General features: G+C 47.2%; 1 protein-coding gene across 12 annotated transcripts in view; it reads left to right on the top strand.

Moving 5' to 3' along the window:
• Adamts9 (ADAM metallopeptidase with thrombospondin type 1 motif 9) overlaps positions 1–27,142 on the top strand; it is a 141,169-nt gene that overhangs the window by 54,948 nt on the left and 59,079 nt on the right. For all 12 annotated transcript variants that reach the window (XR_002391439.2, XR_015439206.1, XM_013068095.3 and 9 more), the window contains 9 exons: positions 2,410–2,620; positions 3,072–3,236; positions 4,952–5,116; positions 9,494–9,613; positions 12,334–12,435; positions 12,534–12,701; positions 14,085–14,357; positions 17,502–17,663; positions 20,785–20,958. Coding sequence is in view for 10 of the 12 variants with exons in the window: in XM_013068095.3 (XP_012923549.2) it covers positions 2,410–2,620; positions 3,072–3,236; positions 4,952–5,116; positions 9,494–9,613; positions 12,334–12,435; positions 12,534–12,701; positions 14,085–14,357; positions 17,502–17,663; positions 20,785–20,958 (1,540 nt within the window). In the remaining 2 variants the exon portion in view is untranslated. The remainder of the gene's footprint in view (positions 1–2,409; positions 2,621–3,071; positions 3,237–4,951; positions 5,117–9,493; positions 9,614–12,333; positions 12,436–12,533; positions 12,702–14,084; positions 14,358–17,501; positions 17,664–20,784; positions 20,959–27,142) is intronic.

Raw genomic sequence — 27,142 nt, 5'->3', positions numbered from 1 at the left:
CGTTTAAACTCTACCGAGACCAAATGAGGATGGCAGCTCAGAGCGCAGGCCTGAAAGTGTGGCCCGTTTCTCTGCCGAAGGAAGGCAGAGGAGGAGCGACCACGCCTTTTCCTAGAGGAGTCAGGGAGTGGTGTAGGAATTAAAAAGTGAAAGGAGAAAAGGAAGAGTTTAGGGTTATCTTTCTTCTAGCTCCTCAGTGCTAGACAAGGAGATGCTCATACCTAAAATTAAACAGAAGGTCCTGGTATTTTGTCAACACTCAAACTCACATTGCTGGCTTTATAGACTGTTGGAAAAATGAAGTTGTTTACTGAAAAATGTACAGGTACAGACCAAGGCTAAAGAAGGTGTCCTGGCTCTGTACCGTTACCTTGACAGACAGAATAACCTTGCTCACTATTGTCCGGTGGCTTACATGCAGACCTGTAAGACAGGGAGGACTGTTACTAATCGGTCAACTCTGTCCTAGTTTTTCCCCAAGTGTATCTGTGGATCAGTAGTTCTGCTAGGTGACCCTTGGGAAACCAGTGTGAGAAGCTGCACTAAACATCCCCGCATGTGGAGATGCACACTGCTGAGAGTTCTGAAGGCTCTGAGAAGATCTACAGTGTAGAAGCCGATTTGATTCAGTAGTTCTTGGAGTCATTTATTCCCACAGCACTGCACACCCCACACACAAACATGACCACACATGTCTCCTCCTTCCACTTGCTAACAAACACATTGAGATACGCTTTTCTGAAATATAGTCATTAAATGCAATTAGATTTTATTTTCCATGAAATGAAATAATGAACTCAAAACACAAGATCTCTGTCCTGAAAGAGACATGAACAACGGGCAGTAACATTTGGAGAAGAATTTTCTAAGGCAATGCATGGCCTTTCCTGAAAGTCTTCTAGGTTCTCTGCTTAGATTCTGGGGTTGTGTGAACATCAGGGAAATGATTTTTGCAGCCCTGCTGCCTGCTGGGGTGTTGTCTTGTGTGGGCAGGGCGCCTACCTCCCTTAGCCCGGATGGAAAATAACATTTCCACAGGACAGCAGTGACGAAGGCTAACAAGGCAGCCAAGAAAAGGCACAGATGAAAGTTCCAGATGCCTCTCTTGAATTGGTCCATATTTTTGCCTCATTTCCTTCAGGAAGTGAGAGTTTGCCTTGATTAAACTGTGACAGGATGAGATAAAGCATTGGTTTACAAGCCCTCATGTACGTGTTCCGGATTAGAACAAAATCCCACTAATGCTCTTTCGTTTCTAAAGAACACTCTCCTTGGCCCACTTCAATGGCAGTGGTCACCTCTGACCTACTTTGGGGCATTCCTGAGAAATGCCATGGCATCGCGTGGTCAATATTCCTCTTTTTACACCCACGTCCTCCTGCTGACTGGTGTGCATGGAAAAACTCTTCAAACGTTGGAAGTGAGAAAAGCACTCAATTTCTGAGCAGTAGAGAATTAACAATCAAGAGTAAAATCAAATGAAGATTATAAGAAATTATCTTTGGGGCTGGGGATTTAGCTCAGTGGTTTTGCCGCCTGCTGTGCAAGCGCAAGGACCTGAGTTCGATCCTCGGTACCAAAAAAAAAAAAGAAATTATTTTTTATGGATTGGTAAATCTAATTGACCAAACATATTTCAAGTTCATCTGTTTAGACTGTTCCACTTAAGCATTTTATTTACTTTCTTTTTACATTTCAACACTGCCATCCCTGTTCCTGGGGCATTGAAAGAACTAGACAGTTGGCCAGCAGATACTGAACACTTACTGTCTGTGAGAAAGTTTCCTCATAGTTTCCTCATAGCTATGTGGGCTTTAAGGGAGATGAGGATTTGTAGAGTAAAATCTAACTTTAAAAGTCTGTACATTTTATAAAAAATGGTTCATATCTTCAAGGAATTTAGAGACTTTATGCAGAGGTAATAATGCACACAAAATTTAGCACACTTGAAGTCCAAGTCCCATTCTGTCATTAATTCACAGAGCATCCCTACCCGAGCACTTTCTAGTGCAGGACCACACCACAGAGGGCTCCCGGGCTGAGCTTTGGAGGCTTCTCCATTCAAAGCCAAATCAAGTGTTAGATTACATGAGCTTTTAAATATAAAATTGCTGCTCCTTTGCTCTGTTAAATTCCATTTTTTTCTTTTTGGTTGCTTGAATTTCAGATCGACGGTATCAGAGAACCATTAGAGATAGGACCTCTACCTCCCACCCTCTGACTTCCATGTACACTGGCAGCCATGAAGATTGCATGGATGCATTGGTTTAAAATTGCACCTTAGTAACTGTGGCTTCCAGCTGCGTGGTGTTTGAGTTAAGGAAGAGAAAAGGACCCCCCTGTCCCATGGTTGGACAAGGCATGCACGTCCCATAGGAATGTTGCTTTCTCCCCGCTGTTTGCTCACAGGTGGCACGTGGGTGGCAGGAGCGAATGCAGTGCCCAGTGTGGGCTGGGCTACCGCACGCTGGACGTCTACTGTGCCAGGTACAGCAGGCTGGATGGGAAGACGGAGAAGGTGGACGACAGTTTTTGCAGCAGTCACCCCAAACCAAACAACCAGGAAAAGTGCTCGGGCGAATGTAACACAGGGGGCTGGCGCTACTCGGCCTGGACTGAAGTAAGCTGGATCCCACTCAGAGCCTTCACAAGCGCTGAGTCTGTTAGTCTGATCCCTGCAGGATTGTGTTAAGATACCTCGATTTAGGCTGTATGGAAAAGAAATCCATAATTGGTTTATAATGGCCAAGCCTGCTCAGGCTCTGCAGGGAAGAACCCCATGATTGACTTGTAATGTCTGGCACAACCTGACGTGTGGAAAATTGGGATTGATTAAACTGATCACCAGCTTTTCTGTACCTCATAAGCCATGTCCAACTTTATTTTCCTGAGCCAGCAATGTAAACCTGGTAAATAAACTGGTGGCATGAAAAGATCTCCCCAAAGTAAAAACTAGTTTGCCAAGAGTGAAGATTGGTTCCTACGGGTTGCAAGAGACAGCATAGCCAGGAGCTTGAGCTCACTGTATGAGAAACTCAGCAGTGGTTCTGTTTAATTTGTTGTCCTTATAGTGTTCTAAAAGCTGTGACGGCGGAAGCCAGAGGAGACGGGCTATCTGTGTAAACTCCCAAAATGACGTCCTAGATGACAACAAATGCACCCACCAGGAAAAAGTCACCACTCAGAGATGCAACGAGTTCCCCTGTCCACAGTGGCAGTCTGGAGACTGGTCAGAGGTGAGGGGGGCAGCTGTTCCCGAGCTCGTCGCAGATGCAGATGAAGGGTAAAGCTGCCGACCCTTTCTCCCTGCTCCACTCGGGGAAGCAGCAGCCCCTGCTCCCCCCCGCACCGTGCCTGGGACACGGCTGGGAGCAGCCTCCTGCCGGAGAGCCCAGAGTCTGAACCGCCCAGCACTCCAGCTTCTCAGTTCTGCTCCTTCCTCACCTCGCCACCTCTGAGCACTAGCTGATTGAAAACCGGGGCTTTATGGATCCAAAAGCCAAGCTAACTTGAAATCCGTGTGAAGTTTCCTACTTCCTCTTTGGAAATAAGAGGGTTTGGGGCCGGGGATTTAGCTCAGTGGTTTCACCGTCTGCTGTGCAAGCGCAAGGACCTGAGTTCGATCCCCGGTACCAAAAAAAGAAAAGAAAACCACGGAATGGAAATAAGAGGGTTAGACTGCAGTGAGTGACCCTTGCTACGTAGGGATCCAGTCACTGGGGGAAACTTGGACAAAAGAGAAAAGGACAGGCTGAGCATTCCAGACTCAGGGCTTTTTATCCCTGACTGTGAAGCACCAGGCCACGCCTGTGTTGCTTATGCCCCAGGGCAGGGGGGAGAGGCAGAGCCTGTGTCTGTCTTGGGGTACAGGGCCACACTCGCTGTTAACAAGCCCGTGTGGACACAGCACACCGAGCTTGCCACGAGGGGGGAGACTCGTTCCCTCTCCTTCCAGGCTGTTGACCAGCCGAGTTGGGAGTGTGGGCAGAGAAGTCCCAGCCCCAGCTACTCACTGCCCTGTGCCCCGCCTGGCCCATGTAAATGCCACATTAACTGTTCACCGCCAGCATCCGGGCTACCCATGGGAGGGTGGTATGGGAGAGGCAGCAGGGCCTGTGGCTGGCGGGCCGAGTCCTGGACAGATCAGCACTGGTGCTTGGGTGCCAGGTTAGACTCTAAGACAAAACAGGGTGGTGGGTTTAAATTTTACTTGGAAAGTTGATACTAGTTGAAGTGTCATTTCAAATTAAGTAGCAAACCTTTGCCAGAATACTCCATGAAATGTGGGTGGGGAAGATCAGACTAAACCCAGGATTCGAGATCCCTCAGGTACCAAGGCTGGAGAGACAGCAGCGCAGTGTTGCTAGCACTCACCCTTGAGTAGTGAGAGTTTGGATTATTATAACTTCATCTTTTGTGTTCGTTCTGTATTTTTCAAATTTTCTAAAACGAGCATGAACGATAATTATGGTTATATTTAACAATTTTTTGAATGGAATTTGTGTTAAGCACATTCCTTGGGGTTTTTTTTTCAGTTAGTTTTCAAAGCCCTTTGCAGTAGACACTAAGTGTCCTCATTTTACAAGAAAATGAAGGCACAGAGAGGCCACATAGCTTGGTTGTATAGGGGACAAAACCCAAGTTGATTTGACTCAGAATTCCGCAGACTTAACCCCAAATGCTAGAAAACCATGACCGTTGTTTTTCAGTGTGTTGGAGCATGGTGCTCTGTTGACTTTATGTTTTATTTGTAACTGGCTCGGAATCTAGGAATGCAGAGAGAAAAGGAAAGTGAGCAGGAGGAGGAAGGAGGGGGGGGGTGCATTCCCCAGTCCCTGTGGGCCAGGGGCACTCTTGTGGGAAAAGGCACATCTGTCCCTGCTAATCAGCGAATAACCGCACCAAACCCGCATTGATCAGAAACACCTGGTGACTCTGCTTTTTGTTACAGTGCTTGGTCACCTGCGGGAAGGGCCACAGGCACCGGCAGGTCTGGTGTCAGTTCGGTGAAGATCGAGTGAGTGATAAAATCTGCGACCCCCAGGCCAAGCCGGCTTCCATGCAGCCCTGTCAGCAGTCGGAATGCGCATCCTGGCAGGCTGGTCCCTGGGGACAGGTATTTAGCGCTTTGGAAGATAAGATCCTTAGCTGCATTCTTTCTTCTTATCTGCAGAGGGCTTGTGGAAGGGCCATCCGGGCAGGGCAGGCGGGGTTCCCTGGTACCCCGTGCACGCAGGCACCAGGGAGGGCGGGCAGGCGTGGGCAACACTCGGCCCTCTCACCGCCCTCCTGCAGCCGGTCGGTGACTCCCGTCACGCTCAGGAGTAGTCTCCACCTGGCTGCAGCTGCACACTGGCACTGCAGCGTGTGAGCAAATCACGACAGACGTCACTGTGGCTGCCGATCTCCCCAACTGCCCTGAGGGCTGCCTCAGAGTGTGGTCAGGAGCCAGCCATGGCCCTGGCGCGCCGGTCAGGCCTGGGATCCGGAGGGATATTTCGGCAAAGCTCACCTCCCATAGTCAGTCTGAGTCTTGATCAAGGCCTGAGGACCATCAGGCTTGGCAGGGCTTTCCGGTCCCCTGGCCAGCAGGTCGCAATGCTGGGTGAGCCATCCCTAAGAAGGGGAGGCACCCTCGGCCTGTGTACTGCTGCGATCCAGTCGGTCCTAATATAGAAGTGAAGCGCTCTGTACTCCTGAAGCAGCACTGCGCCTTCCCAGCCAAGTGGAGCAGCCGCCTGCAGTTGCTCACGGAATCTTTGAAGAATGACTCGGGCACCTACCCAGCCGGCCACAGCTGCTTCTGTCCCATCTTCCCTGCAAACCTGCCTGCAGTCAGTGGAGCCGCTTTGTCACTGCCCTTGCAGTGTCGGTCATCCACACGGACAGACCTCTGAGGTGTCCCACTCCGCAGACACCCAGACCAGTGGCAGACGTGCCGAAGAGGTGGAGAGCCACGTACGCCTGCCTTTGTCTACAGCTGCACAACTTCAGGGAAGAAGAGGAAGCGCTGCCTGGACTGTTCTTTTATCTGCTTCTACAGCAGGCCATTCCTCACTCATTTACATCCAGACATTTGTTCTTCTTGGGACCAATCATGTGATTCAGTGGAACAGTTTTTCAAATTACTATATGAGTGATAAATATTTGTAAGAAATTTTACAAAATGTAATTAAGCAAAAAGAAGAAATCCAAAGGCACTCTTAGCTGTATGCAGCAGAGACTGTCAGTGCTGATGTGTTTATAAATTCCTTTAATGTTTTCAAGCTGATACTAGGATTATACTCCACTTTTTAAAAATTGCAATGAAACTTGCATTGCAAAGTAGACAGATCCGTGGCATTCATTGTATTCATAACGTTTTGCAAGCTCTGCTTCCAAAACATTTCCGTTACCCCTGAAAGAGACTTTGTACGCAACAAACAGTTTTCCCCAGTGTCCTCTTCCCTAGCACCTGGCTCCCACCAGTTTGCATTCTTCCTCTGTGGGTCTGCCTGTTCTGGACCTGTCACAGAAGTGGAATTGTGACAGCAAATGGCCTTTCATGTCTGACTGACGTAACTCTGCAGAGCAACCTCTGAGCTCACCTGTATGGTAACATGTGACAACATGCCAGAGCTGTTTATGGCTGATAGTGCTCCATTGTGCAGATATAGCTCTTTGTTTATCCGTTCATCTAAGGTGGACAGTTGAATTGCTTCTACTTTTTTTGGCTACTGTGAGCAAATGTTCATGTTAGTACCTGATTTCCCTTCTTTGGGACAAATACCAGGGAGTAGAATTGCTGCGTTGTACAGTAATTAATTCTGTGTTTAAGTTTTCTGACTTCCAAGTGTTTTTCGTAGCAGCTGCTCCATTTCATACATTCCTAACGCAGTCCACAAGGATTCTAACATCTCCATAGTCATGTCCATGTCTACAGCCTGCTACTTTCCAGTTTTTAAACTGTAGCCTTTCTAGTGGATGTGAAGTGGTGTCTCAGTATGGTTTTTTATTTGTATTTTTCTGATAGTAAAAGATAATCTTTTTTTTTTTTTTTTGTTACTGGGGATCGAAGTCGGGTCCTTGCGCTTGCGCAGCAAGCAGTGAAACCACTGAGCTAAATCCCCGGCCCAAAAGATAATCTTTTAATGTACTTATTGGCAGTTTGTATATCTTCTTGGGAGAAATACCTATTCAAAATCATTTTCCCTTTTAAAAAATTGTGGCAAGGGCTGGGGATTTAGCTCAGTGGTTCTGCCACCTGCCTCGCAAATGCAAGGTCCCGAGTTTGATCCCCAGTACCCCCCCCAAAAAAAATTGTGGCAAAGTACACCCTCTGAACCATTTATTCTCTTACTAATTTACCCTTTTGGTCATTTTGTAATTGTAAGAATGGTGTTCCTTTTGTCAGTTTCTTATCCACCTGTTTGAGGGTTTTTGTTCTGGATTTCTTTGTTTTTTGGTGGTACTGGGTATGTTTTTAGGATATTTTTGCTTCCTTTACTGTTCTAGTGGATTACTGCATTTTCTCACTGCTATAACAGAGTTCCTGAGTCTGGATAATGCATAAAGAAAAGAGGTTTGGTAGCTCAGAGTTTCAGAAGCCAGTAGTCGGGACAGCACGGCCCAGCTCTGCTGGTGTAGCAGGCTTGCATGGGGGGACGTGTGCCAGCGAGATCCCGTGGTGAGACGAGAAGCCAGGGAACTGGGAAGAGCCAGCCTGCTCTATTGGTGGTACTGGATACTGAACGCAGGAACTTTGCCCTGAGCTATATTCCCAACCCTTTTCTGTCTTTTTAAAGTTCAGGACAGGGTCTCACTAAGTTGCCTAGGCTGGGCAGTGTCTTTCTGTTTATTTAGGCCTCTAATTTTTCCAGCAGTGTTTTAGAATTTTTAGTGCAGTACTCTTTTATCTTCTTGGTTAGTTTTTTTCTAGATATCTTACTCTTTTGGATGTCACTGAAAATGCAGTTGTTTTCTGAATTTCACTTTTGGATTGTTCGTTGTTAGCTTTTAGAAACAACTCATCTTTCTTTAATTCGTACCCCACAACTTTCTGAACTTGTTCATTAGCTACAGTGATTTTTAGGTGTTCTTTGGGGTTCCTATAAACGTGGTGTGGTGGGACCTGTGGACAGAGCAGTTGTACTCCTCCCTTCCGTTTGCTTCCTTTTCCTCGCCCACTTCCAGTCTGGTGCTGAAGGGCTGAGGTGACAGCCAGGCCCTTGTCCTATTCCTGGCTCTGGAGGGGAGAGGTCAGTCTGTGTGCTGCTAGCATGAGCTTTTCAGAAGTCCCTCGAAACATGCTGAAGAGGTGCCCTTCTACTCAGAGTTTGAAGAGTGGCTTTTCATGGAAAGATGTAGAATGTAGTAAAATGCCCTTTCTTTACCGACAGATGGCTGCGTGTCTTTCCCCCTTACTCTATTAATTTGGCATATTTCTTTGATGTTCTTTTCGTGTTAAAGCACCCATACATTCCTGGGCATACTCGCTTGGCCATGATGGGTCATCCTTTGAATATGTTACTGGCTGTGGTTTGTTGAGAGGTTTGTGCCTGTATGTAGATGAGATGTTGGCCTGTAGTTTCTTTTTTTGCCTTGGTACTAAGGTGATGCTGAACTCATGGATTGAGTTAGGAAGTGCTCCCTTCTCTCAAGTTTTTTGAAGCATTTGGAAAGAATTGACGGCAGTTTTTCCTTAGATATTTGGTAGAATTCACCTGTAAAGTGGTCCTGGACTTTTCTTTATTGGGAGGTCTTTGATTATTGGCTCAGCCTTCTTTTTCTCTTTACTTTTTAGGTCGGTGTTTTGATTTGTTCTTTCCCATCTGGTTTGGTTTGGTGCTGAAGATCAGATCCAGAGCCCCGTGCGTGTTAAGCTCGTGTCTCCCACTGAGCTGTGCCCTCAGCCCTTTATTTCTTCTGGTCTCTGTTTTTGTAATTTGTGTGTTTCTAGACTCTTTGAGTTTGTTTGCATGTTCATCTAGATTATCTAACATGTGGGCACGAAGTTGTCCAAGGGACTCTTTTGTCAGCCTTTCCATTACGGTAGTGTTGGTGGTTGTGTTCTCACTTTCACTTCTAATTTTAGTAATTGGAGGGTGTTTTTGTTCGTAGTCAATCTAGTTAAACATTTTTCAGTTTTGTTGATTATTCCAAGACCAAAAAATATGGATGTGAACTCGAACTGATCCCTCAGAATAACGTCACAGCAGCCTTCTAAGGACTTGTTTTGGCCCAGTACCCTGTTGGGAAAGTGAAGGGTCTAGAAATGACAGGTGCACTTCCCTTTCCAAGGGTTCAGAGTTAAACCCTGCAGATAAAATCCCCTTGTCTCCATAATAAAATAGGTCAGTACAACTCCCCCGAGCAGGATTGCCCCCTGTTACCTAACTTCTTTGGTGCCAGCCCCCTTGCCCATTGTGATGGAGATGTTTATCCCTTGCCAAATGTTGTGATGCAAGGAAGGGAAGAAAAGATGGTGACTTTCTTGTCTCTCCTCCTTCCCCAGTGCAGTGTCACCTGTGGCCAGGGCTACCAGCTGAGAGCAGTGAAATGTGTCCTGGGGACCTACATGGCAGTGGTGGACGACAGTGGCTGCAGTGCAGGCACGAGACCGACCGACACCCAGGTGGGTCTCCTGCCCACTCGGGGCTGGCTCTGCGGTGCTGAGATGCTGCCTGCTCAGAGGCCAGGCCACATCAGAATCGCCTCGCAGATAACTGTGCAGCTAGAGAAGCCAGCTGACCAGTTTGTCGGGATTTACTTACTTGCTGTATTAGAATCTGAGATTTGCTTTACTGACTTTGTTCTTCCTTAGTGATTTAAAGTATATGTAGGTTTGATTTTGCTTCTTATTGGATGTCAAATGTTGGTTGGTCTTGTTTTCTTGAACTAGAACTTTTTAATGATTTCCTTGTAGAAATAACTGATGTCCTAAGTTCAGGCTGTGAGCGGTGAAGCTAGCTTGGACCAGCTCACAAGACCCAACTGGTAAATTTTACAGGGCCTCTGTGAGCTGGGAGTTAAATACAGCTGTCATTCAGGTGGAAAAATGTAAGCCTGTCATGAAACATGATATTAACAGCTAAGCTGATGGGCCCGGGGATTTAGCTCAGTGGTTCTGCAGCCTGCCTCACAAGTGCAAGGTCCCGAGTTCGATCCCCAGTACCAAAAAAAAAAAAAAAAAAGCAAAGCTGATAAGGATTTTAAAGTATCACACATGTTACTGTTATCTATGCCCCCAGGGTTACTTACACTTGCATTTGTTTTCATGGTGGATATATGGTGTGGTAATGTGCTCCTGAACATCTCTTCCCAACTCTTGAATTGACTGATATCAACTTGGCTGCTTGAAATTAGCCTTGGTGAGAATATTTCCACCAAAGAAACCAGCAAGTACTGTATCACAGGGTTTTATTTATTGTTTTGTCTATTGTTTAGACTTAAGAAAATGATGGAAAAAATGTTAATGATGAAGATTAAACTTTATCTTCTATCTGTATCTGTTACATTGTAAATAACAAGAAAATTAGATCTTCTGGTTCTCATTTTGAAGATTATCATCTTGGTTTTCAAAGAATTCTTTCAAAGGAATGACAGGGAGTCAGGTTCTGACAAACATCGCATTGTTTCAGCTTCACCTTCCTTTATTTTCATGGTACTTGGGATTAACTCAGGGCCTTTGCATTCGACTAGAGAACCCCAACCCTTTTCCATGTTTATATGGTGATAGAGACTCACTAAGTCCCTAAATTGTCTAGGCTAGGCTTGAGCTTGCAATCCTCCTGCCTCAGCTTCCTAGAGTGGTGGGTTACTAGTGTGTGGCATCACACCTTTCTCACGTTCCTCTAAATATAAACAAAGTATCAGCTAACATTCATGTCAGAACTACGTTGCTCATAGTTTGGCAATAGGTTTAAAAGTTCATCAAAATTCAAAGCATTTTGTGGGAAAATCAGTCTGCTATGTGGAATTTAAACTAATTGTGTTTTACTGTTATTTGTAAATTATTCGCTATACACCCTTTAACTCAGTAGAATTTATGACAACTGAGCATGTACATATCTGACTGCATGTAATTTCTGTCTATGTGTGCAAACATGTGCAAACACACGCACATCTTTTCCCTGCAAGAGAGACTGCTCTTTCCTCGGCACACCATTCTCTGAGTCTGGACTCGGGTGTCATTTCTGTAAAGAGAAGACCTGAGGCTGCGTGTCGGCTTTACTAACTGCTGAAGGTGGGATCTGAGCCATGGCAGCGCGAACGCTCGCTCCGAGAGCAGCCGCACCAGGACTCAGGCTCACCGTGAGCTTCTGTCTGCCCCTCAGCACGGCCATCGCCACGCAAGGAGCGGCACGTGAATGTGGCAGTGATGTTTTTGTTGTCATTGATCAGTTAACCAAACAGCATCTATGACTCATGGCTTCTTCGTTTTTACCATTTCATTCTGAGTATGATAGACAGACGCCTGGGAAATGTAGCTGTGACATCACAGATGCCAACAAGCAAGCGTGTTGCAACTCCCTTAGAGACTGAAGCATAATTTCTCTCTGATTTCCCTGGTGTCACTGGGGGCTTCCGCCGATGCAGCAGGTGGACAGTTCCTTCACCCTGGAGAGCCTGGGGCTTTCTATGGACCACAGGCAAAAGAACAGGCGAGGTCCGGACCAAGCTGCAGGCTCCCCTGCTGCTGGGTTTGAGCGTCAGGGAGGCATCGTTGGGCAGCACCAGCCGCCTCCTGCACAATGGTGGGAATGAATTAAATCACGGAGTAGTTGCTGGTCACTGTGGCCGGGGTTCGTTGCGGTGAGGTGTGTGAGTGCCGGGATGTCGTCCACTCACAGAAGACTGAACTCATCGTGGGGCCTCTCTCTGGGTGACTGAGGGCTGTTAGGAGAATGCCAGGTGTCGGCCTACTGAATACGCCTTTTATTTCCAGATTTGACCTTTGGGGCTTCAGGTGTTATCTTTAGGTAAAGTGGGAAAACAAGTTCATGAGTGGCAAACTTTGACTAGAGCACTAACTGAAGTGTGAGAGCAGGATTCAGCCCTGACAGTTTTGAAACACTGACAGATAATCATTTTTAGGTGTCGCCCTGTTGTTTCCAGTCATACTTACCACTTCATAATACTTTCTTCTCTTTTCCCATGAGCAGATGAATAACCATGGCTTTAAAAATCACTCTGTCGACCCCTGCCCTGCAGTAAGGCATGCACAAAGACTGCACCACATGTTGCCGTGGAGGCTGTCACGCGTGACCTGTAGAGACGCCCAGAAATCTGCGTTCTTAGCCTTGGCCGCGTAAACACATGTTGACTTGAGCAACCATCTTTCCCCACATCCAGGACTGTGAAGTGTCGCCTTGTCAGCCTCCCCCGGTGGCCCCGGAAGCCAGAAGCCCCCACGGCGGGCGGAGGACGCAGTGGCGCTTTGGGTCTTGGACATCAGTAAGCGCAGGCTGGGAGGCGGGCGGCGGGGCAGCTGCCTCGCCGGGGCGGGCAGTGGGTTGCTGCCGCCCCTCACTGCGTCCCCCTCCCACACGCAGTGCTCAGCCACCTGTGGAAAAGGCACCCGCATGAGGTACGTCAGCTGCCGGGGCGAGGACGGCTCTGTCGCCGACGAGAGCGCCTGTGCCAGCCTGCCCAGACCCGAGGCCCGGGAGGGCTGCTCGGTGACGCCTTGCGGGCAGTGGAAGGCTTCCGACTGGAGCGCGGTAAGCAGGCGGGTTCTGTGGCACGTGTCAGCGAGGGGTGTTTCTGAGTTGGGCTCAGTTTGTGATTTAAATTATTCTGCGCCACATAGGTGCAGCTGGTCAAGGGTGCGAGGAACGCACGTTTTTTAGCAGTCTGCTTGAGCGCCTGTCCTGCTGGGCTGGCTGGAAATGCCAGTGTGCACTGAGTTGCGTCAGTGTGGTGGGCTTGTCGGGAAGGTAAAGAGTGCAGGGATACGCCCCTGCTTTGACACCACCACCTGCTGGCCCCGTGTCCTTTGAAGTCAAGTGGCTCTTGGTTCCCCGGGCCATGAATGCAGCCTGCTATGCTTGCCAGGCACCGTCAGTGAGTTTGTGTAAAAGTGGACAAACCTTTGCCTTTAGGCAACTTCTGAGAGTTGTGTAAATTGTGTATGTTAAATGCTTTGCAGAAAGTAGGTGCTCAACACATGTCAGACAGTCCCACTCTCGTGCCTTGAACCCGCAAACAGCCATCCATCTGTCCATCAGTCCATCTTTCCATTAGGCCTGCCTGTCTGCTCACCGGGCCCTTGTGACAGCTCACTAGAGAGAGCACAGAGACCAACTGGTACTTAAGTCCCCGTCTTCTTGGAGATGGTTCCAATGGTGGATCGGGTTCATGAGCAAATAAAGAAATCCAGGCTATAGCAACCGGCACTAATAAGTTCTAGACCAGAGTCCAGCAGGGGAATGACGTAGGAAAGGTGTGAGATGCTTTCTGATAGGTGGTTAAAGGGCCTGTCGTTGAGTGGACCTAGTGCAGCAAAGGGGTGGGCCATGTGGATGGCCCAGAGGCAGCCAGAGCCACACTGGAACGGAGTCCCCAAGACGGGGCTGGTTGGGGGTGTTCAAGTAGCACCCTCAAAGCCACGCGTCGGAGAGTCATGGAGAATGACTGGGGAGGACTCTGGCAGCCGGCGACCATCAGGAAGGGCGTGGTAGCTCAGCATAAGGGTTCAGGGTACTGTTCTCAGTGGACTGGGAAGCCGTCGCAGGGATGCCCAAAACAACGCTTGTTTTGCAGGATTGTGTTGTGTGCTGTGTAGACAGCAGACCCAGGCAGCAGGGAGTCAGGTTGTAGGAAGACTGGGTTCAGTTTTAAGGCATCGCGGTAGTCCTGGCAAGAGAAGGCGATGACTGGGACCTGAGAGGGGCGGGGGACTGAGCGTGGCTGGATTTGGGGTACGTTGGGGGTACGACCGGGGTGACGGGCTCTCTTGAGGAAGTGGATGTGGGGCAGTCAGCACGATGCCGGATTCTGACCGGAGCAGCTGGGCAGTGGTGGGCCGTTTGCAGAAATGTCCATCTAGGGACTTGGAACCACCCGGCGAGTGGCAGGCCCTTTTCCTTCCTAACTGAACGCAGTGCTCCGTGACGTGTGGCCAAGGGAGGGCAACGCGGCAAGTGGTGTGTGTCAACTACAGTGACCACGTCGTCGGCCAGAGCGAGTGCGACCTGGATTACATCCCCGAGACCGACCAGGACTGCTCCATGGCGCCGTGCCCCCGGTGGGGCCCCGACAGAGGCTGGGCTGCTTCGCACCCTTTCCAAAACGAGGACTTCCGGCCCAGGGGCGCCGGGCCAAGCCGCACCCACGTGCTGAGCGGAAACCAGTGGAGAACGGGCCCCTGGGGAGCGGTGAGTGTCTGCTGGGGTCCCGCCTGCCCCTGCTCGTGCCTGCTGTGTCTTGGGGTGCGGGTTCTGGGAAAGGCTGGAATCCTGGGAGCACGGCTTCCTGTGCCATCGCTTCCGATCCTTTGGAGTGAGCGTCATGGGTCGGTGACAGGCCCTGGAAAGACGCCTGTGGTCATGGGACTGCCAGCGTGGGTGTTCCTGCTGGCCGCACGACGCCTCCGGTGCCTCCTGCAAGGCACTGCGAAAGCCAGGGTGACGAGAGGGAAGGAGCTCTGAGACTTCCACGTCAGAAAGGGCTCGCTTCCCCTCCTTCCGGACGGGCACAGTCTCCCAGTCTCGAGGTTGCTGTGCAGTTGGAGGGTGTGAATCTTTGTCCTCGATTAGGGGATTACTCTCGTAGGACCGGGAACCATCCCTGAATGGGCATCATGGATCTGAGGGAAACGCCACCGCTTGATCCAGAGACTTCCACTTTCAGATTAGGGGGCTGAGCCAGGCCCCTCTCGTCAGCGAGCCTCAGTTTATTGGTCGGTAAAATGAGCATGAGTTAATTCCCACTTCCTTAGGGTGTAAGAATTAAATGACATGACACAAATAAAGTGCTATGCACTCTCCCTGTCACAGCGTGAGACACAAATGCAGGCAGTTGTCTTCATTAGGTCTTTAGGAAAGCCTGGTAAAAGAAAAATGTGCATTTGGGGGTTTTTAATTATTTTACTGAATAATTCTGCAGAAATAATTTTATGTTGTGGAGTACTGACAACGCTTAGTGAATTCAGAGGGGACAGGATAACAAGGGACCCCATTGGGCATACAGCCAGCCAGAAAGAGGTATGCCACTCATCCAGGGGTCTTCTTTTCCACTACTGTTGGATTCCTTCTGCTACTGCTAATTGTGTTTAATTATTTATGAACTGCCCGCTGCCTGTTTCCCACCCAGTGATGTCGAGGGAATCAGCCAGCTGTCCTTGCCCAGTGAGTTCTAATTAATCACTTGCGTTCGGGGTTCCTCCCCCGCCCGGGTGAACTGTATAAGCAGCAGCTGCCACACCAGCATCTGCCCCACCTCAGGCCCACTCAGGCTTCCTACTTTACGGCTTCTTTGCCTGGGTTAGAAAAAATTAGGGTTCTGAGAAATTAGAGCGGCTTGTGGACCTGAGAGCCTGGTGGATTTTCCTAGTTGGAAGACTCTGAAACTCACACATGTGTGTTCTAATGGTAGTACTTGGGAGGTTTTGCTTTGTTGTGGGTTTTTTTAAACCTCTTAGTGCTATTCTTTAATATTTAGGGCCGCATCTGAGAAAGATGTGTCCCTTCAAGGTTGAATGACTCTGCCCTTACAGAGTCCCCAATTAGGAAGGATTAGATAAGCCTTTTGCAACACAGGAAATACCCTTGCTTTCTTCATTGTGCCTTCATTTGGGTTTGGGGGTTTTTGTCCCTAAATTAAGTGTGGCCCAAGCTGTACAGTGTGGAGTTTTCTTCTGCTATGCTGACTGTCGACCTCCAGGAGGGAGAGGTTTGCGCATGCCCCTTCCCACCGTATGGGACCAGGCAGGGGACAAGTCTAACACAGAGTTCTCTAAATTCTAATCCCTCAACAATGCTAATTAAAATTATACTTCCTGTGTTTTTCATTATGTATGAAGTTGTTTAAAAGCAAGTAACAATTATATCCAGGTTTAGATTAAGTATACCAGAACACTCAGAGAACAACGGTAGAACTTTTGTAAATCAAAACATATCTGTTATGGCAGTGTCTAAATGACCCCCAAAGCCTCATGTGGTCATAGGTGGGGCTTTTCAGAGGTGGCTGGATCTAGAGTGTGATGCTGGGATTAAGTGTGTGGTATTGGAATTAAGGGTGTGTGAGTACTAAATTAGTCTACCAACTGTTTTGGCATTGTTCTGGGTGTGAATAATGGGAAGGCCTCCCTGGGTGTGAATGCTACCCACCCTAAGGGTGTGTAGCTTGGATAGAATATAAGGGACAGAAAGATGGCTGCTGCTGGTGGCTTTCTGCTTTGCTGCCTTCTACCTGCCACGAACTGTTTCTCCTCTGCCATGCCACTCTGCCTTAGAGCCAGCCAACTATCAACTGAAACCTCTACAAACTATGAGCCAAAATAAACCTTTCCCGCTTTAGCTTTGGATGTTGGGTGTTTTGTGTCAGTAGTGAGAAAAGTAACCAAGACAGTGTCTTAAGTATTTTCTCTGAACTAATAAATCTGTTATTCTGCTCTGTGGGTTAATATAAAATGAGAATATTTTAAATACCAATGAGAGTCCTCTTCAAAATTTCTTATCATTTGACCAGCCTAGGCAGGGAAATTGAAGTGTAATTCATGCAGTTAGCAACAAAATATATTTCCTTCTTGATACGGCAGAAGCTGACCAGCAAGAAGCAATGTCAGAGCATATTTTAAGATAACACTGATTTGAGCTGGAGTTGGATAGAAAGCACAAGTCAGCCTTCAGTACTACCTGGAACTGAAAACAAAACATGTAAATATAGCTCGAAGCTTGGTGATTCCTGGGAATGACATTGCTTTGAGGACCAGATGGTGATTTTATAAGCAAACCGGTTTTGTAGCAAACACACAGAGCAAAGAAGATAGGAGATTATTGAAACCAAAAGCACCCAAGTGTGGATACCTCAGAGAGCCATGAGGAGGAGCTCTCCTGGGAGCTGAAAAGAAGTGGAGCAGCACAAGGACAGCCCTCAGAGAGTTAGGCCGGAAGGCAGCGGTCAAGATGGCGTCCTATCTGGCTACCTGTCACCAGGGAGTGCAGGCGGGAGGGGAATCTGGCTCGCCAGGCCCAGGCCCAGGCCCAGGGACACCCAGTGCCTTTCAGAGCACTGGGTGAATGCACTAGAAGCTCCATTCCATCATCTGTTGACTCCCTGAGCCTGTGATTTCACCTCTGTTTTGAAAGGGAAGTCAGATGTTGGTTGTAACTACAAGCTCTTGCGATTTTGACAAGAATTTCCATATAAACAGTGGGGTCCAGTCCATCAACACCACTGAGGCAGAGAGGAAGGGAGGACAGTAAGTGAGGTGCTTTGGAAATCTGAAGGCCTTGACTGCCCCTGACCCTGGCTGCCCCCGTGTGTGCTGAGGGTGACTCGTGTCGTGATGTGCTCAGTGTTCCAGCACGTGCGCAGGTGGCTCCCAGCGGCGGGTTGTGGTGTGTCAGGATGAGAACGGGTACCCGGCGCGGGACTGTGTGGAGAGAATCAAGCCCGACGAGCAGAGAGCCTGCGAGGCTGGCCCGTGTCCTCAGTGGGTGTCCGGCAGCTGGGGAGAGGTAAGGGCAGCGTCTGTCTGTCTGTCTGTCGTCTGTCTGCCTGCCTAGTGGGAGAGCAGCGTCTGCTCACTCAGCTGTGCTCTTGTTCATACCCTACTTTAAGGAGGAAGCACTCGGTCTAGAGGAAGCTTCTACATTCGGAATTTACTAGGAGACCCATCTTAATTCTGAACTATTTTAAAAATTCATCTGCTACCAAAAATTAGCAGTTTGAATTCATAGGAAAGGAAAATTAGGAATGAATGCCGATAAATGCTGCTCTGAGTTTATGAACTGACCTCTGGCAGTTAAAAATGAGTGTTTTTACAGTGACAGAAATTATGTGTAATATCAGTCCGTGGAGGCCTTGCCGTCTTCTGTGGGGTTTGGGGATGTTTTGTGCACCCCTCTTCCTGGTATTCCAAATTCCAGCTAACGCCGGAAGGAGTGGATGTTATTATTCCTTATCACAGATGGCTTGCTTCAGTCACAGAAGTGAGTAGTTAGCGCATATTCTCAAATAATGAAAGCCTTCAGCATTAGCGTCTCTAGGTTGCCTTCTGTGACTGGTACCATATTTCTCCAAAAATAAGAAAGGGTCTGATGTTAATTCTTGCTCCAAGAGACGCGGTAAGTCTTATTTTCAGGGGCTGTCTTATTATTTCATGTACAACAATCTGCATTTCTTCATGTACAAAACATACATTTGTTCAGATACAGTCGTGTCATCTTCTGGAACATCGTCATAACTCTCCAAAGCCAAATTCCAGTCTGAATTTCTTTCGACCCCATTTCCTGTAGAACCACTGGACCCCATCTCTCCTGTCCAGCAACAGAGCCCTCCTTGAGTGAGCAGTTTCTCCATGTCACTTGCTCACAGTGTGCTGGCAAAGCAGCGTCAGGGACCTTATCCCATGAGTTCTTCACCCAAGTCACAACCTCTTGCAGGCTGGGCTTCACAGTTTCCATTAAATCAGGTGTTAACTGAGGCAGGAGTGGCAGCAAAAATGGTGACAGCTGAGAGTGATGCTCCACACAAAAGGGACGAAAAGTTGCAGGCACCAAAATGCAGAAATGTTTATTTCACACGAGTGCATTAAGTACGTCCATTACAGCCCACGACGTATTGAGTTAGGAAGATTCATGGCGGACACAGGCACGTCTGTTGCTTATGAAGTGCTCATGTTACTCGTGTCTTGTTTCTGTGCTCCAAATGGCCATGTGGCAATAAGTCTTGAGTTCATCTATTTGCATCATTTACCTCTTGTCCAAAGGCGCCCACTTGGGTATCTACAAATGCTTAATTATATTATCATTTACTGTGAGTATTAATGTCAATAATAATTATTTATATTTAATTATGTACTATTATTTTGTAATTCAGTACATCGTCTTGTGTTGCAGCAAATACACTAGATGCCTCCGTCTGGCTGTTAACCAGGGCTTATTTTGGGCTGGGGCTTATATTATGAGCATCCTAAAAAAATCATGCTAGGGTTTATTTCCACGTAGGTGTTATTTTCAGGGAAATGCAGCCAAAGGCAGTGGTCTACTGCAGCACACGAACCTGGGCCCAGTTCTCAGCCCTGGCTGTCATCAGCTTTGTGACCCTGGAAAATCACATAACTTTGGCAGATTTTTATATCCTCATGTCTAAATGAGAATACCAATAGCAACTTCATACTGTACGCAAGTCTTCAGTGAGATGGTGCCCATCAAATGCCCTGCAGCCAGCCTTCAATCAGTTGCTTTTATAAAAATGCAGTAATTTACACTATTAATGATGACAGTAATTATTATTATCAGTAATACTATTACTATTATAAGTAGTATGGAGCTCCTATTTTACTTAATGCTAGGGGTCAGATGCTTTGTTTTGTGCTGAAGCAAGCGTACATCTCTCTGTTGCTGAATCCACAGGAATAGCACGTGCTTAAAGCTTGAGTTGTCCTGCCAAGACTAAAATTTATCAAATAAAACATGCATTTCACACTGGGGCGACCCGAGCGCTAAGAGGAAGAGCGACAAAGGAGACCAATGGGCTGTGGTCCCCAGTGCTGGCTAAGGAAATGGTGTCCGTGTCTTGGGAGTTGCAGTTGCCTTCAGTGACCATTACGTCAGCTGAGAGCCTGGCTGGAGGGAGGAAGGGAAGAGAGGGCACCGTGGGGCCCCAGCGCCTTTCCCGGTTGGTCCTTGGCACCGTGATTAGGCTTCTGTACCTGGCCCCTTGCCAGGGGAGTGCGCGTCTTTGCTGGACGCTGGCTGGCAGGAGGCCGATCCTCCCAGGCTCCGTGGGAGAGCTGGGCCCCCACAGCAGGGAGGCACTGTCCAGGAAACATAGCTCATTCCCACCAGAATGTGGCCTCGCCAGACGTCAGCGCCCTGACTAGCCTTCCCAGCACGCTGACTGTTCGTCCCAGGAGCAAGCTGTAGCTGTCCAAAACTCAGAGCTACAGTAAAAAAATCTTATCGTCATAAAGGTCAGTAGATATTGGAGTCAGAGAATTGCCAGTGCTGGTGATAGATTCTCGGAATGTCGGAAGACAGGGCTAGAGGTGTAGCTCAGTAGCGGGTGTATGCCCAAGGTATGGGTCACCCCAGCACCATTGCTTTTTCAAAAAGTTGCCTGAAAATAAAATGGCTATTTCATTATCTCCTTTATTTATATTAGGTGGGTTTTGTTTGCGTGATATGTTTTTGTTTTTAGTTTTATTTTTTGGTACCGGGGATCGAACTTGGGTCCTTGCGCTTGCACAGCAGGCGGTGAAACCACTGAGCTAAATCCCGGCCCAATGTTTTTGTTTTAATTTTTTTGTTTTATTTAAAGAATTTTATCTTACTGGCTAATGGATTGACCTTGGTCAAGTTAATCAGCCCGAGTTGAGCAGATTACACCCGCCCCTTGATGAGCTCGCGCACACACAGCCCTTGGTACAGGTGTGGAGGAGGCCTGTAAACCGCACCCCCTCCATGTAGGAGGACTTGGGCCTCTTGCATGTCCCCCAGGCAGTAACCCGACCTTGGCCTGCCCCTCAGTCTCCCAGTGCAGTTCCAGAGTTTGGCTGAGGAAAGTTTCTCGTGACAAAAGGAAACTGTCATGGAGTGGTGATGAGAGGTAACCTTGGCCTTCTGTCTCCCGCAGTGCACGAAGCCTTGTGGGGGAGGCGTGCGGACCAGGCTGGTGGTCTGCCAGCGGGCCAGCGGCCAGCGCTTCCCGGACCTGAGCTGCGACGTCCTGGAGAAGCCCCCCGACCGTGAACAGTGCGGCGCGCACACTTGTCCCGATGGCACCTGGAGTGCTGGCCCTTGGAGCTCGGTACGGCACTAAGTGTTCATGTTTGTCTCCCACCTGTCCACTCCAGGGGCGCTGGGCAGTCCTCTGCTGCGGGCCTTGTCGAACTGGGGAGGGGCTCCTGTCGCAAGTGGTCTGCTCCCTCCAGATGGTCACACAGGAGAGCTGTGGTGGCCACAGTGACGTTACGGAGCATGTGTGCCTCATACCGGACCGGGTGCCAGGAAGTAGCTTCCTTCTTGCAAGACTTACTGATAGTGACTGACAGCTCAACAGCAAGTGTTCTTTCCTTTTCAAAGCTAGGGTAGTTAGGACTTTTGAGGGGAGATTCCTGCTTATTGAGGCCAAAGCAGTTTTTCCTTCAGTGACTGCAGCTTGCCTCTGTGTCACCTGGGGGTAACCCAGTACAATCAGCACAAAGGCTGTGCCTCCAAAGAGGCCGAAACCATCTTGAAAAACAAATGACCAGCAGTAAAGTCGGTGGCATGGTGCCTTTCACGGTGTCTGAAATGTTCTCCCTCTTCCACCCAGACAGATGCAGGCTGGAGCCATCTTTGCTCTGGTCCTGGACTTCTTTTACTGACTACTTAGCCAGCCGTGACATGTAGGTAGTTGCCACTAAATACTCTGCAGACTTGGGGGCAGCTCTTGACAAAAACCATGGATCAACCATGTCAAGGCAATAGCTTGGCTGAGCTGAGCTACAGGCTGTGGAGACATGAGGGCTGTCCCGTGAAAATAGAGTAAGCGTTCCTGTAAGTACAGCTAGTGCACTGCAGCTGAATTCAGTATTATATAAAGTCATATCCAGAAGCCAGTTTACTTAGTATGATTCTGAGGAAAAGTCACAACACCCTGAAGCAGCTGAAGAGCAGCTTAGCTGAGTGGCATGTTGGACACACACCCTGGTGCTTGGAAGAGCCAGGCGTTTCGGTGTCTGAGGCAGTGTGCAAGGCCCTAGAACCTAGCTGGTAACCACTGTGCTTTGCAGCACACGGAAATGCAGAGTTGGTACTATTTGGCTGGGCTGTGAGGATTGTATTCATGAGCTTAAGAAATGTCACTGTGTGTCCCAATACAGTTCCTCCACATCATTGTGTCTATAATAAGGCCATCTTCCCAAATGAGCCCTTTGAAGAGACCAAAGATAATGTTACAGTGTATCTTCTGACATTCCCAGCATCCTTCAGTTACCTACTGCATAACACTTTTCAATTTTCCATCTTGAGCCAAATATATTACACTCTTCATTCAACCAAGAGTAACACCAACACTAGAGTTATGTTCAGCTGTCTGGACTGCTGAACTGAATTACATATATATGTGTATATTTCTACAACACTCACATATTCTTGATACAGCTGGGATTTTTGTTTGTTTGTTTTTACACAGGATCACCACCCTTCCCCGTAGATATTTTAAGAGCTTAAATTTTAAAATATGAACTGCTACTTTTAATGGAAGACATGAAGTTTATTTTGTAGCTGTTCTTGGTCCCACATACAGTATTCTGATACATGAGAAGGTAGGGCAGAGGGAGAGAGTAAAATTCCAGTACTCTGGTACCCATAGGACCAAGGGCATGGGTTGTAAAAACCATTTTGACTACCTGTGTGATTTTGATGCTGCCTTTGTAAAGTGATCATTATTTGAATATATGCATATTTAAATGACTCTCCAGTCAAGAGAACAAGGCCAATTATTCGAGGCCTTCAAATTATAATGTTAAAAATGAAATCAAATGCTTTTTATTTAAAAAGATCTATCGGTAATATATTATTTTGTCAAAATCTATGTGTGATAGGGCAGTCTTTCAAATTCTTACTATTGGCTTTTGATTTTCAGCTTATTTCTGTGGACTCTTTGGTACAGTATCTTAGTAGCCCTAAACTAAGCATACCTCGGTGAATTGTTTAATAGCCATAAAGTCACTTCTGTTGTACTTCATCATTGTAACTGATGGTGAAGTTAACAACAACAATAAGTACCTTTGAGGTGCTAACATGTCACTTTCAAGAGAAAGCAGTTTAAATTGACTAGAAATCAGGTGGCGATCCCTCATCTGCCAGTTGCTTTCTGTCCCCAAGGACGTGCACACATAGATGCTGCTTGTCAAGAAACCACTGCTGTGCAAGGCAGCCTTCCCACCATCAGAGTAGAGATGGCCTACTTCAATTTGTTACCAAAGAAGAGTTGTTAGGAAAGAGACCTAGAATTACTGTTGACCCGGCTTCCACAGTCTAAATGAAGGTTCTGTAAACTTAGGGTTCATATACTCATTTTAGACCTTCTACTGATTCTGGCTCAAGCCATTGCAGGTCTGAGGATTATGACTGTGAAAAACAGCTTCCAAAATTCAGCCTTTTCTCTCCTTTTAAAATGCATGCTGGGACTCTGTTTTGGTCGGTCTTGTTTTGGGGACAGGGTTCTTGCCCTCTCCACCCTGCCATTCAGTGGACTTCTGCGGCCAGTCCCGGCAGTGCATCGTGCAGTGGACACACATGTCCACGTGGAAAGAGGCCTATGCCGAGAGGCCGTAACTAGCACTGCGGGTCAGCAGCCCGGTCTGGATGGCTAAAGTAAGCAGGTCTGCCAGCGGAGCCATTCCGGGCACTGTGGCATTTCTGAGTGCATTGGCCCGTGTGTCTGCATGCCGATCAGCTGAGAGACTGTGGCTGTCCTTGACACAATTGCGTCTTTGTGCTTTTTATGACAAACCTAAAAGCGTTCTCCAAGCCATGCTTTAGGTGCTGTGGAATAAATGCTTGTTGATCTGAATAATGACACTTTCTGAGCTCACAGAGGAGCTGTGCTTTTGTGTCTGCCTGGCCAACTTACAAATTTGTATCTACCTCATTTTCATATTAAAGTTTGCAGGTTCTGTAGGTAGGAAGAGAACATGTTGAACAGCCGTGTCTCATAACCTCACTACATCCGTCTTTAGTAAAGTAAAGGTTGTAAAAATCATTACCATATTTTCTGAAGAAAGTTTTAAGCAGCCACACCTAGTATTTCTGAATATTTTGAGCAGCACAAACGTATGTGTTTCTATAATAAACCATATTTATTTTTCCATGTTATTTAATTTTATAAACAATGTTTAAAAGTCAGTGTTCATCAGCAGACTGTAAAGGCTAGTAGGCTATATGAATTAGAAGTGAATGTACATGTTTCCTTTTGGCTTTAAAAAGGTTCATTTTGAGTTTGTAAATCCCCTCCGATCTGTACTACCCCATCCCCAAAATCTGAGTAGCTAAGTATCAAGTTCTGTCTGATTGGGTAGTTAAAGCATGTATTTTAACAGGATACTTTAAAAAATATTTCCTAGTTGGAAATGATGCTTAGTCATATAAACAAAAATATATGAGTCTTAATATTTTGTTGGGTATTATTTTCTTTCCTAATACTGTTGTCCTGATTCATTGAGTCTCACTTTGAAATATGAATGCTCTCCATTATTGAATTTGTAGATAATGACAAAATATAGCCAGAAGACAAAACAAGTTATTAGTAGAAGAAATGATCCTGAACACATAAGAGAGGCTAGAAAAAGAAAACCTAAATAGATAAATTTTATTACACCTTATAATTTGTGTTCAGGTTACCGCAAAAGCCTCATATTTGTCTACTTGTTGTTTACCTGAAATACATTTCAGAAAATATTGCTTATTAAAGAAAAATAAAGTACCATACTAATAAACTTGGAAATTTCAAGACAGGCTTCCGTTTGCAAAAAATGTAAATCATGGGGCCAGGGATTTAGCTCAGTGGTTTCTCTGCCTGCTACACAAGCGTAAGGACCCAAGTTCGATCCCCGGTACCAAAAAAAAAAAATGTAAATCATGAAAATGACCCAAAGACCTATTGATGCCTTATTCCCCGAGTTTCCATTCTTCCGTTTATTATGGTATTTATGGATGAAAGAACCAAAATTAGGGAATCCCTTTAGGAGTGGAATTTTTTTTCCTAACACAGTTCAAGAAGAAAGGTAGGCTTCCAATCAAATGATGATACCAAAGGCTCACTTGTACTGAGTGTGACCATGTAGCATACCACGTGAACCCACGCCACAACCAGCTTCCTGCCGTCCCGCGAGGAGGGCCTGAGGAGCCACTCCACTCACTGCGATGCCCTTCTTCCCTGCTGGGACTCACACCAGCGTGCCGCCTCAGTCACTGCTGTTGTGGTGGACAGAAACAGCCTATGTGGGGATGGCTCTTTTTTATAGTCAATCAAAGATACTCCCAAAACAGCATCATCGAGTGTCCATAGTATTGAGCTAGTTTAGACATTCTATACTTGACTCTAATAACAGAAAATCCAAACTTGCTGGGCATTTAGCTCAGTGGCACCACACGCCTGCCTTGCAAGCACAAGGTCCTGAGTTCAATCCCTGGTACCAAAAGAAAAAAAGGAAAATCCAAACTTAAAACTACTGTTGGTCAGTTCCCATGACTAGCATCTGTGAAAATGTCGAACAACTGTTTAAGTTTACGGAATAGGAAAATATCCCTCTCGTGTTAAAGATACAGTTTTGGCCAAAGTAGAGGGATAACACCAAGATTTTGACTATGAAAAATATCACATATAAATGCATGTGTGTTATTCTGAAATATATTGCTAGAGATTTTAAAAATGAAGTAAGAGCCACGTAAGTTGGTCTGTCAATATGGAATGTAAAAATAAGATAACTTTCAAAACCAGAACAAAATGACATGAAATTGTAGCATTTCTCTGGGTTCAGTGAAGATCAGGACTCTAATTCATTCATCTCCAGTGGTTCAGAGAAATGAAAATACTGCCTACATCTGCAGCACTGGGGACAAAACTTGGCAGGCTTTGCCACACTGACTGATTTTAGGCCTGTGAGAGACTCTGCCCCTGCCTCCTTCGGAGAGTTGTCTCATGGCAGCTTGACAGATTCAGATGTTTATGGGTTTGAAAAGCCCACATAGGGCCGGGGATTTAGCTCAGTGGTTCTGCAGCCTGCCTCGCAAGCGCAAGGTTCCAGGTTCGATCTCCAGTACCAAAAAAAAAAAAAGCCCAAGAGGGGAGAAGCCCCAGTCACAGAGGGATTTGGGCTCCAAGGAGCAGTGTGTCCTCACTCTGACTCTGGTGTGGAGTCAGTCGCCTTTCTGGAATTAGAAGTAATGAACACTTAGGAATGTGGACTGGGAGTAGAGGTTGTGTCCAAGCATAACTGGGTGCGAGGGAATCCTGGAGATTAGCAAAGGCAGCGCAGGAAGATTTATTTTATGGGGGGGGGGGGGGAGAGGTAAAAACCCCTGCACCATTCTTTTGAAAATAAAAGGCATTCAGGCATACAACAAACCCTTTTGAAGTACCTGGGGTGGGCCAGGCACTCTTCTGGGTGCCAAGAATCCAGCACCGAACAAGTCAGAGCCATCCGTTCTAATGGACAAAGGGAAATTTAGTACTAAGTGAAGAAAACCAAGGAACTGGTCCTTTCACCTGACAGCCCCACCACCAGCATACAAATGAAAAACTGCTATTAGGGTACTCAGCTTCAAGGCAGCTGGTAATGTTTGCTCAATAAATACTAATTAGCAATCCTATCTTTATCTTCAGTGTGTGACTGTCTCATTGCGGGGGATAAATGCTTCCTAGCTGGTGGCATAGAAGCTTTAAAAACCTATCAGCACTGTGTTTCTGTTCACCCTTGCATTGGAACCAGGGCCAAGGCCATTGTCTGCCAGGAGTAGTGGAGGAGCTGATTTTCTACCTTCTGCTTGCCAGAATCCTCAGGCCCCACAGAGGTGTGGGAGTTGTGGTCAGAGGGTCCACTTCCCATCTGTCACTTAATGCGGGTCGGCAAGAAGATCTGGGGCATGCGGGCCCCGCAGCATCCTCTTTCTTCCTGTTTTCCTGCATGTAGGATCCTTGTCATGGGTGGTTTCAAAGGCCAGAGTCCCCTTTCCAGATATTTCTAAAATAGAAAGTCGGCAGCCGTGCTCAGTGTGTCCTGCGAGTAGTAAGGAAGAGAACCCATATAGGCCGGACCCAGAGTCCCATCCTCACCAAGATGTGCACCCCTTTCTCCTGTGAGAGAGACCTCCACGGGCCCGTGACTTTCCAGTGATAGGAATGTTCCACGTCTGCTTTCCAGTGTGGAAGCCAGTAGTGCTACTTCCCAAATGCAAGTCAATACATGTGGTAATAATAAACGCTTAAAATGCGGCTAAGCGAC

Source organism: Heterocephalus glaber, unplaced genomic scaffold, assembly GCF_053883595.1.
Source record: "Heterocephalus glaber isolate CG9 unplaced genomic scaffold, H.glaber_assembly_v1.0 deba00001472, whole genome shotgun sequence".
NCBI classification, from domain to species: Eukaryota; Metazoa; Chordata; class Mammalia; order Rodentia; family Bathyergidae; genus Heterocephalus; species Heterocephalus glaber.
Note: the sequence above shows the minus strand (reverse complement) of the source record. Positions and strands in the feature narration are given on the sequence as shown.